The sequence below is a fragment of the Bubalus bubalis genome, chromosome 11, assembly GCF_019923935.1.
Source record: "Bubalus bubalis isolate 160015118507 breed Murrah chromosome 11, NDDB_SH_1, whole genome shotgun sequence".
Lineage (NCBI taxonomy): Eukaryota > Metazoa > Chordata > Mammalia > Artiodactyla > Bovidae > Bubalus > Bubalus bubalis.
Window position 1 is genome coordinate 62495350 of NC_059167.1, and position 14814 is coordinate 62510163.

At 41.6% G+C, this 14814-nt stretch overlaps 1 protein-coding gene across 1 annotated transcript in view; it reads left to right on the top strand.

Annotated features, from left to right (window-relative positions):
- Window positions 1-354: 354 nt before the first annotated feature.
- Window positions 355-14814, top strand: part of MDGA2 (MAM domain containing glycosylphosphatidylinositol anchor 2) — a 912048-nt gene continuing 897588 nt past the window's right edge. Inside the window, exon 1 of the mRNA XM_025295819.3 lies at window positions 355-771. Coding sequence (XP_025151604.2) covers window positions 492-771 — 280 coding nt within the window. The 5' untranslated portion in view covers window positions 355-491. The remainder of the gene's footprint in view (window positions 772-14814) is intronic.

Sequence of the window (14814 nt, forward strand, 5' to 3'; positions counted from 1 at the left end):
CTGTATCGTGTAACAGGATTGGCGTTGCAATGGCAACTGATGGAATGGGGGAAGGCAAGACAGCAGGGCTGGGGGCTCCGGACTGCGGACCGGCGGGCCGCTGCCGCCGCTTGACGCTCCTCCGGGAACCTTCGCGAGTTACTTTGTAAAGGCGAACCCAAGCGAGGAAGCCCCTGCTCGGTGCCCCGAGTCAGAGGCCACTTCCTGCTCCCTGGCTGCCCGCGCCAGGCTCGCACCGCTCGGCACACCCGGCCCCTCGCCCGCACCCGCCGCTGGCCCAGCGCGCCGCCGCCGCCGCCGCTGCGGAGACTCGAGCCGGCTCCCCTGAAGAACCCTTCGCCTCGCGGCTCCGCTTCCCAGCACGCCCCCCTGCTCCTCCCCGGCGTCTGCGATTTTCCCAGGCGCCCGGTGTGAGTGAGGCGTGCGTGGAAGTCTGTGTCAGGGTATTGTGTTGTGTGAGTGTGTGTGTGTCTGTGTGTGTGTGTGCGTGCATGAGTGTGGGGTGTGCGGGGCTCCTGCGTTCCGCTTTCGGCCGCCGCCAGGAAAGGACGGACGCACAGCGCTTCTCTCTTCCGCGAGCGATTCCCGGGCACCTCGTCTCGGCTGAGGCGCGAGCGGAGCGCGCCCGGCTGGCCGCCGGCCTCCAGAAGATCCCGCTGCGTCCCCCCCGGGCTGGATATGTTCATGTTCACGTGAAGATGGATTTAGTGTACGGTCTCGTGTGGCTGCTGACAGTCCTCCTGGAGGGAATCTCTGGCCAAGGAGTGTACGGTGAGTGGAATCGCGACGCTGTCGTGACCTTGTGATTCTTAGGTAAGATAGGCTGGTGAGCGAAAATGCACGACTCGCGCCGTTCCGGGGCCCCTCCCGGCGTGGCTTTTGATTTACACTTCATCACGTTATTGGGAGCGATAAGGAGGCAGCGAGCGCGCTGCGGATTGGGCTGCGAGCCGCTCTCCCAGCGCCTCGGTTCGGGTTCAGTGTTGGGTCGAGCCGGCAGCCCCGCACTCGTGCGAATGAGTGACTTTGCACTTGATTTATCCCCTCTGGGGACCGGAGCTCTAGCGGTCTTGGGTTTAATGATGATTGGGCTCCTTGCAGGCTTTGGCGTCGATGTCGCCGTTTCCCCCGAAGGGAAGCTTGGAATGTGACCCTAGTGAGCTTCCCATTGCTCTCTGCCCTCCATCCCCCTCCCCCAGCTTTCTCCTTCCCACCTTTTCCTTCTTTGAGGGGAGAGGGGGGAGTGGAATGCCTCTTTGACTTGATTTTCCGGCTCAGGAAGTGGGTTGACAGTCGAGTTACATCCTGCACCAGCCGTTGCCATGAGCACTGACTTGGGAGGGGAAAATAGAAGTCAAGATTCTCGGTGCCAGACGCAATTAAGGAACATGTTTATGTGAATGGATGAGCAAATGCATGAATGAACGGACAGCCAAGTCCGCGCGTCTCGGCTCCGGGGCAGGACGCAAGCTCATTGCAACTGGAACACAATCTCAGTTCTCTGGAAAACCCAGGGCTGGTCGGGCTAGGATCGAGAGAAGGGCAGGCTTGTTAACTCGGATGTTTTTAAGTCCTCAAGAGCAAATCCAGGTTCCTTTGCCTGTCAGCAGTTGGCATCCTTGCTTTCGGGATTGAAAGATATACACACACACACACCCCCTCAGGCTTTGGCTGAACTGAAATGTACGTCTTCTCCTGGGACAAGCAGGCGGTGACACAAAGGAAAAATAACTTTTGTATTCTCGAGGTATGGTGGAAAGGTTAGGAGAACAGCCCTTGAGGGGACAGTAGGCCGAGACTCCCCCAAAGCATCTAGGCTAAGGCCGACATCCAGAAAAAATGAAATTTGCACATCAACACACCTCCCCGCCCCCAACCCGACCCCCGGCTTGTGATTTCCATTTCCCTAGGGGCCGAGGCCCCAGCACCACAGAAGCTGCCCGGGGGTAAAGGGCATGAGTGTCTGTGGCAGCGCGGACCTTAGAAGTGACTTCGGAGTGGGCGCAGATGCCAGGGGACCTTGAGTCCTCGAACTCTGGGAGCCTAGAGTGCGCAGTGGGCAGCTGCTTGCGAACCGAGGCGCGAAATCCGACCGAGCTTTGACTCCCCTGTGTCTGGTCCAGGGCTAAGCCGTGCTGGGGGTGGATGGAGAGGGTCTGGAGCGGAGAGCACTGGTCTGTGCTGAGCTTCTGCGGCCACTCCCCTTGCCTGTCTTCCTGCCTCCCTCCTTGGCTCTAGTCAGGAGATCCTCACTCTCTCCCAGCTCTAAGCATCTGATTATCTCCTCTCTCCGCACTCCCTCTTTCCAGAATGAAATTGAGAGCTTTCTTGGTGGTGGTGGTAGCGCTGCTCTTGCTGGTGGTGGTGTTGCATGTAGGAGAGAGTTGCCGAGACTCTCCGGAGATCTTACCCGCTTGGCTGATGGCAGGAGGTGGGGCCTTGACTAGCAGGAATTCATTTAGAGCTCTTTTGACTTTTGCTGGACACTGATGTCTGGCATCTGAGAGTGGCTGGGATTGTAAGGGCGGACCAATGTTGCAGATAAACGATAGAACCTTCTCAGGAAGCTGTTCCCTAGTCTGAGAGAGTCTGAATTCTGCTTATCCAAGTCTTTATTTCTCTCCCATTGGTTCATATTAACCCAAATAAACAGAGGGGTCTTTTTTTTTTTTTTTAATGTGTGTGTGTGTGTAGGAGATAATGAGAAGTGAGACAGTTGGGTGGGGGGTAAGGGATGTTTTGGAACTGTCTGGATTAGAGAGGCAGTGTTCCATTTTTCTGTCACTTTTTGCCATTTAGATTATTTGCCCTGGCAAGTTTCATATTGGGTAGTGGCAAAGCATAAGATCTAGGACCTAGAACAATTGCATCAAAATGAGCCTGTGCTCAAGCTGATTGACATTAAGGGGGGAAGCATTTCTGCTACTGAGCTGATCTTAGTTATGAAGGTAGTGGTCTTCTTCTTCTTCTTTTTTTTTTTTTTTTTTTTTTTTTTTTACTGTTGGTGTGGTTATTAGTCACTTAGCTAGGAATAGAATTGGCTTTGTGTGAAAATTAGGCAGCATCTCTAGTCGTTATAAATGTCATAGCTATTAGATGGGTGAAAACTATATTTATCTATTATTTTTCAAATCTGTCTTTTGTGTCACAGAAGTTAGATTCTCAAAGTGGGTACCCCTAACCTTCAGCATCAGTGTCCCCTGGGAACTTGTTAGGAATGCAAATTCTCGGACCCCTCCCAGGCTTTCTAAATCAGAAATTCAGAGTGTGGGACCCACATTCTGGGTTTTTCACCTCAGGTGATGATTATGATATAAGCTAAAGTCTGAGAACCACTGATAAAACTGCAAATTCCATTGCTTTGACTTTGTAAACCATGACCTTTCTTAACCTGAAGTAGCTTTATTTTCATTTGTGGAAGCATTTATGGGGAAGAGAAGATTTTATTTTTATTTAGGCTTAAAACATTGATCAGCTGTAAAATAGACATAGATAATAAGAGTTAGTGTAAGATTACAAAAAGTATGTTTTGAACATTTTACATAAGGAGTCTTGAAAATAATTTAATTTAAAAAAGCAGGACAATTATAAATAGACACATCAAAGACTCGGTAGGAACTTTGCTAGCATAAAAGTCTATGCCCCTGTATACCTTTATTTACCTGTATTTGCAGATCTAAAACCATCCATGGTACACACAAAGGATTACTTCTTAATTTTGTCTTCCAGTAGCTAGATTCAAGAGGAAATAAAATTATTTTATAGGTAGTTTAGGCAAAATCATTTCATTGCGGTCTAAAATTAATTACAAGATTTAAAAATATATCACTGTGACTTTTCTTCTTTGAAATAGCTGGTCAGTCCCTCACTCTTCTACTGCTCGCCTGGAAAATTCTGAGCATGAAATTCAGATTTTTTTAAAGTAATTGGGAATATTTGTTTTAATGCATAGTTTATATTGTCTCGAGTTAACTCTAATTGTCTTCCTGTTGTGCTTGATCTGTTTGGTCCTTTGTGAACTACTTAAGTATAGAAGTTTCTGCTATGGAACTAGGAACTTATCGTCATTTATCTGGGAATATTGCTTAGCAGACTCAATTCATAGTAGCTGAGATTTGTGGATATGTGGCATATGGGTAAGGAAGATTATCCTTTGATTTATATCTGCCTGTCTACCATTCACCAATGATTCTGATGTTATTAAAAAGCAGTTTTCGAAATGATATTTTTCTCTGTAGATATCTATATTTGTGCAGTCTTCAGAATCAGTTTCCTTAATTATATATTGTCCCATCTTGAATTTAAAAAAGTTATTTGTAGTCAAACCTTTTTAGTAAAATAATCTTGGAATTGTAAAGTTTTATTTTAATATTCTTTTTACTATATTAAACATCACTGAAACTAAAAAGTCATTAAAGAACTGTGAACTGGTACCCATTTTTGACATTGTGAATTTTGTTGCACTAAACCCATTGCGTTAAGCTTAGGAAAACTAGTAAACATAGCATTCAGGGTCGAAATGCAGACCCCAGTTAAGTGTATACTAGTGCAATACTTAGAGCAGAGTGATCCAAAGCATTTTCCTAGTTTTTAAAGCTTTCTTTGTAAATTATTCTGTGGATGTTTTACTTGTTTTTTAGAGAACCTGTTGATGATTACATAATTTTGAGAGTCATATCTCTTGTAAACTTCACAATTGTCTTCTTTAAGAAGGAAAAAAAATACTATATTTTTTACCTGTGACCTATTATACTCAGAATTTCCAAGGAGGTTAATAAAAAATTATAACTGCTTTATAATCACTGTTGTTGTTTAGTCACACGCAGTCATGTCTGACTGTTTGCAACCCCATGGACTGTTGCCCATCGGGCTCCTCTGTACATGGGATTTCACAGGCAAGAATACTGGAATGGGTTGCCATTTCCCTCTCCAGGGGATCTTCCTGACGCAGAGATCAAGCCCTCATCTCCACAGATTCTTTACTTAGCCACCAGAGAAGCCTTATAACTGTATTAGTGCAGGACAAATCCCCACTGCAATTGAAAAACCAAGTAAATGACTTTGAATAGTTTTTAAGGGGAGCCAAATCGACTGATGACTTGGTGTCTTAATATAGTTAATGTACTGCCCATAAATAGCTTGCAGGATGTGCTAGAAACAGTAAATAGAATAAATTTATCAACACATATATGACAAATTAGCAAGCTATATGCTCTCAATTCAAGTAATATCAATTATTCTTACAAATTTTAAGAATGACACCTCAGGCAGTAGCTGACAGAAAAGATTGGTGGAATTCAGAACCAAAGGATAAGGTAGAGAAGAAGGATCTGGAAGATATTTCACACTGTCAGTGGGTTGAATCTATTATGTACAGCTTGACCCAAAGGGATAAAAGTGCTTTGGAAGGTCAGTTGACCATTACATCTGGTCCCAGAATATTGCCATCCTCATGGCAAGATTATCCCAAGGTGCAATGAATTGTGATTTTTAGCCCGTTTGAGTTTGGAGAAACCTTGTGATCAGGTACTGCTTTTTGACCAAACACATATTTAGGGTGTCAGTCTATGGGAGGAGGGAGGATGGACTTTACTGAATGTTGTTTAAAAAGTAACTCTGAAGCTCTTTCGTATACAGTTAGCTTTAACCTTTTCTCTTCCCACTTCTCACTCCACTATCCCTATGTACACCTGAGAACACACACACACACACACACACACACACACAGCACATCCTTAATCATCACCACTTTGGTCACCATCACAAGAAAAAGTAGGCTGTCCTTTGTATCTCGAGATGATTTTTGTCCATTCAAAGTTGTCCTTACTGTTATGTTACTGAAAATTCACATGCCAGATGAGCAGATTATTTTATACAGTATTAATTACTCATGTCCTGTTTGTCTCCAGGAAGCCTCTAAGTGATTTATTAAGTATTTTAGATTGACCAGGTTGCACATCAAGCCTAAGAAATCATTTTCTAGTGAACAAATCAGTGAGGATGCCAGGGTCCTGACAATTAGGAATCAGAGGTTAAAAATTTAGGGGTGAAGCAATGCTGGTAAATAGATGTCATAAAAGAAATTCAAGGAATGCATTTTTCTTCATCATCTTTGCTTAATTTCATTGCCTCTGATACCAACTCTTCTTACTGATATTGTAAAATTCTTTTCGTTTTTGTTTTGTAAGGCAAACTACCTTGAACTGATTTTGAGAAATGGGGTATGAACAAATTCTTCAGGAAAAAATGTGCTCTGTATTCTTAAAATGTACTGTTTTAATGTGACTAGGGTAAGACTCATGTGGATGCAGCTAATTGCATTAGCCTATGGGTTCAGTTTATGTCTTAACACATGTATACCTGTGGCGGATTCATTTTGATATTTGGCAAAACTAATACAGTTATGTAAAGTTTAAAAATAAAATAAAATTAAAAAAAAAAAAAGATAGTGTTAGGAACCATGATCTTGGGTTGCTTTCCATCTATACAGATAATTCATCATTCATGTTCTCAGGCCTGGTTCTCATGCTTTGGGAAGAGTCTTGGAAGAGATAGGCTCAAGCCTTGCAATCAACAAAATCTAAGGCAAAGAGCCGGTTATACCCTCCTAGTCCTGGAACTGAGCTCTTGGCAGCTGCAGTGAACTAAAGGAATGTGCTATCAGCTCCCAGTTGAATTGGGGAAGATCTTACTTTCCCTTTTGGCTTTTTGGAAGGACAAGCAAAGTATTATACTGAATGCATTTCAAGTATGAATAGGGTGAACGTTTTTAGCTTCACTGTAATTGCCGTTAACTGAATAGTCCCTCAAAATGAAATTTCATTTCCTTGCTTCAGTGACTGTCAATGTAAATATATTACTTCGAGCAGACTGAATAAATGATTTCATTCATAGAGCACTGTATCCTATTTTTATTTTCAAATCCAATTAATAAACTTTTGGTTCTGTAAAATCATAAAAGTTGCAAGTAAGAAGAGACTTTATGATGTCATTAAATCATCTCACTAATTTATGACACAATAGCTTTGTATTATGCTCGTCAGACAGTGGTCCTATGTTCTTTGTGACTTTTCTTTACAGAAAGAAATTTCACAACTCTTTTTCCACAGTCCAGACTTACTCACTGGAATGATACTTTTTGCCATCTTGCTAAAATTCCTCATCTTCTTTATTGGGGTATGCACTTAGTTATTTCCCATTTTATGCCAGTACAATTCCATTTTTGTTCTTAACTATACCACCTTGAACTGATCCCAGTTAAGCTTTTTTATATTGGTTTCTTACTACTCTTCCAAGATACTATTTCCAAGATACCATTTCTAATCTTTGTTTTAAAACATTTTATTTTCTTCCCTGTTGATGTAATTGATTAATTCAAGAAGAAAGATGATTTCCATTTCATAATCCAGATCATACATTTCCCCAGGAGTTCACAGAAAAGGATTTCAAATATTAGGAACATTTTTTTTTCTTTGGCTGTTACACATTTACCATAAATTTATCAGTTAAAGACATATTATGGTAGGAGTAAAGGTATTGGAAATTATGATGTAACTTATTCTTTCTTTTAGTAAGTTACCTCTATGACTTTGCATAACGATAGGAGACATCAGTTTCTTATTGTTCCCCGACAAAACTGTACCAAGGACTATTATGTGGTTAGCAGATGGGGTCAGATATGTGACATGCTACCATCGCTGCAAGCAGCATATTTCTTGTCCTGTTTTGTTGTAATGAGAGTGGGAGGGATAAAAAAATAATGGAGTGACTCTGTGGAAAGGGAAATACATATATATATATATCTGAGAGAGGAAGGGTTGGTTCATAGCTAGGCCTCCCACAGTACTAAAGGACAGTATAAAGGGCACGGACATCTCAAAGAGGTGAGCAGGAAATCAGATGCTAGCCTGAAAACAGTATCGGAAAAGTGTATCTGCCCTTTAAGTGGCAGCAAAAACAGCAAAAAAAATTTTTTTTTTAATTAAATAGAACTTTATTCATGCATGTCAAACAGAGGAAGAAAAAAATGGCTACCATTTGACATAAAGGGGTCTTCAGGGAGATTTTTCTGTTTTCCTGAATGGGAAAAATGAAGAATTCTTAAATAGGGCCTAGTGGATCAGATTATGCTACCTGCTAATTGATTGCACATAAGGAGAGATAGACATAGATTAAACACTGGGACATTCTCTCTGTTATTTCTACAGAGCTGTGAATTGAATCCAGGCCAAACCTCAGGTCCACTTATTACTGAAGAGTTGGAGGCCCCCATGAACTCTGAGTTTGCAAGTTAATTGAGGAGATAAAGCCAAGTGGAAAAACAATCAAGACTGAGAAATACACAAACATTTGTGCCAGGATAGGAGAAAGCACTGATAGCTGCCATGGTTGGAGGAAACTTGAAAAAGCTGGTACATCATGATTTGAATCTTTCAAGTAGGTTGGTGGTACATAGGTAAAAAGGAAGGAAAGGGCAATGCTACAACATGGATTCCAGCTGTAGGAACGGGGGGCAGAGAGAAAAATAACCCTGCAATTTTTTGTTGTTGCTCAGTAGTTAAATCGTTTCCGACTCTTTGTGACTGCATAGACTGTATGTGGGGTTTTCCTCCTGGCATGCCAGGCTCCTCTGTCCTCCACTGTCTCTCGGAGTTTGCTCAAATTCATGTCTGTTGCATTGGTATTGCTACCTAATCATCTCATCCTCTACCGCCTTCTTCTCCTTTTGCCTTCAATCTTTCCCAGCTTCAGGGTCTTTTCCAATGAGTCAGGTCTTTTCCAATGAGTTGGCTTTTTGCATCAGGTGGCCAAAGTATTGGAGCTTCAGCTTCAGCATCAGTCCTTCCAGTGAATATTCACGGTTGATTTCCTTTAGGATTGACTGAATTAATCTCTTTGCAGTCCAGGGGACTCTCAAGAGTCTTTTCCAGCACTTGTCTAGTATTAAGCCTAAGCAGTTTCTCCAAAGTTTACTCCAACTAGAAAAATGTGTCCATCCTTTAACCTTTGGTAACTCTCCCTTCCCAAAGCTTGTAAATCTGTGAAATAAATTTTACTGGATAATACCCTGAAACTTGCTCAGGTATTTGTGTCCACCAGATTCCTAGATTTGTGTCTGTTCAATGTGAAGCCACCTAACCTGCTCATCAGAAGATAAGACAGTTATCTCATAAGTTCCTGTAGGATACTGAGCCCTCCCCAATTCCAGGCAGCCTTGGGAAGCTTTGAACTTACGTAGGGGATCCTTTTGGAGTTAAAGTCAAAGACTTATCAAAGCTTTTTTAGACTGTCTACTACTTAGAAGCAGTGAACTGTGAGTCCAGAATGACTTAAAACATCATGTTCTTTACAAATGTACAGCCACTGAGATGAATTCATTGCCCTTAAGAAAAGAGAGATATGTGCTTTTATTATTATTTTTAAAAATTCTCATTCAGAGAAGGATGATGTAGTTGAAAACTCTTGGTGAACTTGGGCTTTCTTTTCATTCACCTGCTGCTGTACTGCATGACCACAGGCAAAAAAAAATTTTTTTCTTAATCTTTCTACCTCTCAGTTTCTGTATCTAATAAACTTTTAGGAAAGTGGACTGTTACATAAGGAAAATATAAATAACAGCAAAAATAAAGTATGGTTGCATTTTATATCTGGAGGAGAGGGAGAGTACATAGTGACTGTCCTCTGTCTTAGAAAGGCACACTCAGGGGTGCAACAATTGGACTCTAGTAGGAGTGCCATTTGGTTCTCAGAACACAGTAAGGGGGCAGGAAGTAATAGACACCAGGCAATTATAATCTGGAAAAAATAATTCTCATTTGTCAAAGAGAAAATAACTCAGGTGGTATATTTTAAATAGTGCACAAGAATGCCATTTGATAGTCTATCTTGTATACCTCTGTGTTTGGTGTTGCTCCTTGGGCTATTCTCTGAATTCACGTAACCTTGGAGTTTGTCCTTTTGCTCCTTAATGGTGGGGGTGGGGGTCAGGGTGGAGAGCTGGTATCCCTCCTCATTTATGAGCTCCAGAGACTATTAATGTCACCCTGACCTTATCATAATGAGTATATTTATATGTGTTCAAATATGTGTATAAATATCCCTTTTGTATCAAAGAGTAAGGATAGTCTCCATATCATGCCATTTTGAGACTAAATGAAAAATAGCACTATAAAAATGATACATCCAAATGGGAAAAATAGGGATTTATTTGTAAGAATACAAGTAATTGATAATTTAAAAATAAAACCAGATAAAGTGAGAATAAATCATTAAATGAAGCTATCACAGATTTATTGTGTATTTGCACAATTGCACTCATCTCACAGGCTAGCAAAGTAATGCTCAAAATTCTCCAAGCCAGGCTTCAACAGTACGTGAACCGTGAACTTCCAAATGTTCAAGCTGGGTTTAGAAAAGGCAGAAAAACCAAAGAACAAATTGCCAACATCCGTTGGATCATCAAAAAAGCCAGAGAGTTCCAGAAAAATATCTACTTATGCTTTATTGACTATTCCAAAACCTTTGACTGTGTGGATCACAACAAACTGTGGAAAATTCTTCAAGAGATGGAAATACCAGACCACCTAACCTGCCTCCTGAGAAATCTGTATGCAGGTCAAGAAGCAACAGTTAGAATTGGACATGGAACAACAGACTGGTTTCAAATTGGAAAAGGAATATGTCAAGGCTGTATGTTGTCACCCTGCTTAATTAACTTATATGCTGCTGCTAAGTCGCTTCAGTCGTGTCTGACTCTGTGCGACCCCATAGACGGCAGCCCACCAGGCTCTGCAGTCCCTGGGATTCTCCAGGCAAGAACACCGGAGTGGGCTGCCATTGACTTATATGCAGAGTACATCAAAAAACTGCTGAACTGGGTGAAGCACACGATGGAATCAAGATTGCCAGGAGAAATATTAATAACCTCAGATATGCCGATGATGCCCTTATGACAAAAAGCGAAGAAGAACTAAAGAGCCACTTGATGAAGGTGAAATGGGAGAGTGAAAATGTTCGCTTAAAACTCAACATTCAGAAAACTAAGATCATGGCATCTGGTCCCATCACTTAATGGCAAGTAGATGGGGAAACAATGGAAATAGTGACATTTTATTTTTGGGGGGCTCCAAAAGCACTGCAGATGGTGACTGCAGCTATGAAATTAAAAGACACTTGCTCCTTGGAAGAAAAGTTATGACCAATCTATACAGCATATTAAAAAGCAGAAATATTACTTTGCCAACAAAGGTCCATCTAGTCAAAGCTTTGGTTTTCCAGTAGTCATGTATGGAGGTGAAAGTTGGACTATAAAGAAAGCTGAGCACTGAAGAATTGGTGCTTTTGAACTGTGGTGTTGAAGACTCTTGAGAGTCTCTTGGTCTGCAAGGACATCAAACCAGTCCATCCTAAAGGAAATCAGTCCTGGGTGTTCATTGGAAGGACTGATGCTGAAGCTGAAACTCCAATACTTTGGACACCTGACGCGAAGAACTAACTCATTTGAAAAGACCCTGATGCTGGGAATGATTGAAAGTGGGAGGAGAAGGGGATGACAGAGGATGAGATGGTTGGATGGCATCATTGACTCAATAAACATGCGTTTGAGTAAGCTGTGGGAGTTGGTGATGGATAGGAAGGCCTGGAGTGCTGCAGTCCATGGGGTTGCAAAGAGTTGGACATGACTGAGCAACTGAACTGGCCCAAAAGTGAGTGACTAAAATTGCTGTTTCCCATCAAGTCACGTAGTTATTAAAAAAGAAAAAAGTATCTGTAGAATTAAATGATAAGTCTGGGACCTTATACACCATTGAAAAATGCATTTTTGTATAGAATGGATTTAAATTGTCCTTGGTAAACACTAGTTTCTACTTTTCAAGGGTGAAAGATAATTCAACTCGATAATACCCATTCACATAATTAAGTACATAGGAGAAATTCTTCAGACTAGTTTTATAAGTGTCAGATTATTAGCTCTATAATGGCTGGGAATGTTGGTAAGGTTCTGTAACCAAACCAAAAGGTCATCTTTACTTAAGACTTTAAACAGACAACAAAATTATTAGTTGAAAGTAATTTTGCCCGTTATATGGAATAAACAATATTAGCTTTGCTAGGCGTGTCACTTAAGCGTATGCACACAAGTGGATTCTGTGACACACACAGGTTTAGTAGATGTGTAGTTCTGTAGTTGTCAGTCTTATGTTGGTATATATCAGAATTAGTGAAGTTATTATCAAGAAGTTGTATAGTTATGGTTTTTATCCTGGTTCTGAACTTGTTTCTTCTTTTTCATGGCTTATTCTTCACCATTGCTGTGATTCTTCTCTTATTCTTGTCAGTTCAGTTCAGTTCAGTCACTCAGTTGTGTCCAACTCTTTGGGACCCCATGAACTGCAGCACGCCAGGCCTCCCTGTCCATCACCAACTCCCGGAGTTCACCCAAACCCATGTCCATCGAGTTGGTGATGCCATCCAACCATCTCATCCTCTGACGTCCCCTTCTCCTCCTGCCCTCAATCTTTCCCAGCATCAGGGTCTTTTCAAATGAGTCAGCTCTTCTCATCAGGTGGCCAAAGTACTGGAGTTTCAGCTTCAGCATCAGTCCTTCCAGTGAACACCCAGGGCTGATCTCCTTTAAGATGGACTGGTTGATCCTCTTGCAGTCCAAGGGACTCTCAAGAGTCTTCTCCAACGCCACTTATTTTCTTGAATTCACTTATATTTTTATTTAGTTCGTGTTTCACACTGGACTATATTACCTGTACCCTTTTTTTTTTGGTTCAGAGCTGCTGTATTAATATTAAAGTTCTCTGTTTTAGTCCATAATTAATCAAACCTCATTTGGGGCTAATTTTGTTCTTAGTCATATGTAGGTTTGTGTAAGTATAATTTCCTAAGGAGGCACAGCTCTATTCCATTTTGACCATTCCCTGCCTTATTGCAATGATATAATGACAGAATCACTGTAAAGTTTGGGATTTAGAAACTTACCCCTTTTTACCCAAGACAAGAATAACTCCCAGTGGGCTGCAGGCTTTTCACTCAGAGGCTCTTTATCCTCTGATGATTTCCTGTGTCACACCAACAAGCATCCCTCCAGTCACAGCAGCTGGGATTCAAAGTGGCCTTCTTCCTGCTCCCTGTGATTTCATGATTTACTGTTGAACTCAATTATAATGATGTGATTTTGCTTGATATTTCAAAAAGCATTTAAGTTTTTAATTTTCCGTCATCATTTGAAACTCACTGGTTAATGTCTTAACTCTCTAAGTTTACTTATGCAAAGAAGTAAATACTTTGAAACCTTTACATTTAGTTACCTCTCCAGCTTCAGAGAAAGTGTAAAGAAGATATCCATCTTTCTATCTACACACAAACTACACCTATATTTGTATGTAGAGTATATATGTATATACTGTAGACTATATACTCATATACGGTAACTCTCCATGTGAGTGTGGGAGTGTATGTGTCTCTGTTTTCTGAGTGTGTCTTATGGAGCAGTGACTAAACTTTAGGCTGAGCTTGAGGGACTGGATGTCTTTCTTGCTTCCCTTACAAAGCTGACTCTGATTTAGTGTTGAGTTCAGGATCTCCTCTAAGATTCATTTTGTTTTTAAATATCTTTTGTGATAATTCCTGTTTGTACTATTTCCAATTTGCCACATTACCTCCAGAAAATCCCATTACTTTTTTTCCTTCTGTATTTTTGCAATTGACAGAAGAGAAGTGTTTCTTAGCTGCATAAGAGCAATACATGTGAAGTTTATTTAACCGGCAGTATCAGATCAGATCAATCGCTCAGTCGTGTCCAACTCTTTGCAACCCCATGAATCACAGCACGCCAGGACTCCTTGTCCATCACCAACTCCCGGAGTTCACTGAGACTCACGTCCATTGAGTCAGTGATGCCATCCAGCCATCTCATCCTCTGTCGTCCCCTTCTCCTCTTGCCCCCAATCCCTCCCAGCATCAGAGTCTTTTCCAATGAGTCAACTCTTCGCATGAGGTGGCCAAAGTACTGGAGTTTCAGCTTTAGCATCATTCCTTCCAAAGAAACCCCAGGGCTGATCTCCTTCAGAATGGACTGGTTGGATCTCCTTGCAGTCCAAGGGACTCTCAAGAGTCTTCTCCAACACCACAGTTCAAAAGCATCAATTCTTCAGCGCTCAGCCTTCTTCACAGTCCAACCCTCACATCCATACATGACCACAGGAAAAACCATAGCCTTGACTAGATGGACCTTTGTTGGCAAAGTAACGTCTCTGCTTTTGAATATGCTATCTATGTTGGTCATAACTTTCCTTCCAAGGAGTAAGCATCTTTTAATTTCATGGCTGCAGTCACCATCTGCAGTGATTTGGGAGCCCAGAAAAATAAAGTCTGACACAGTTTCCACTGTTTCCCCATCTCTTTCACATGAAGTGATGGGACTGGATGCCATGATCTTCATTTTCTGAATGTTGAGCTTTAAGCCAACTTTTTAACTCTCCACTTTCACTTTCATCAAGAGGCTTTTGAGTTCCTCTTCACTTTCTGCCATAAGGGTGGTGTCATCTGCATATTTGAGGTGATTGATATTTCTCCTGGAAATCTTGATTCCAGCTTGCGTTTCTTCTAGTCCAGCATTTCTCATGATGTACACTGCATATAACTTAAATAAACAGGGTGACAATATATAGCCTTGACGAACTCCTTTTCCTATTTGGAACCAGTCTGTTGTTCCATGTCCAGTTCTAACTGTTGCTTCCTGACCTGCACACAAATTTCTCAAGAGGCAGGTCAGGTGTTCTGGTATTCCCATCTCTTTCAGAA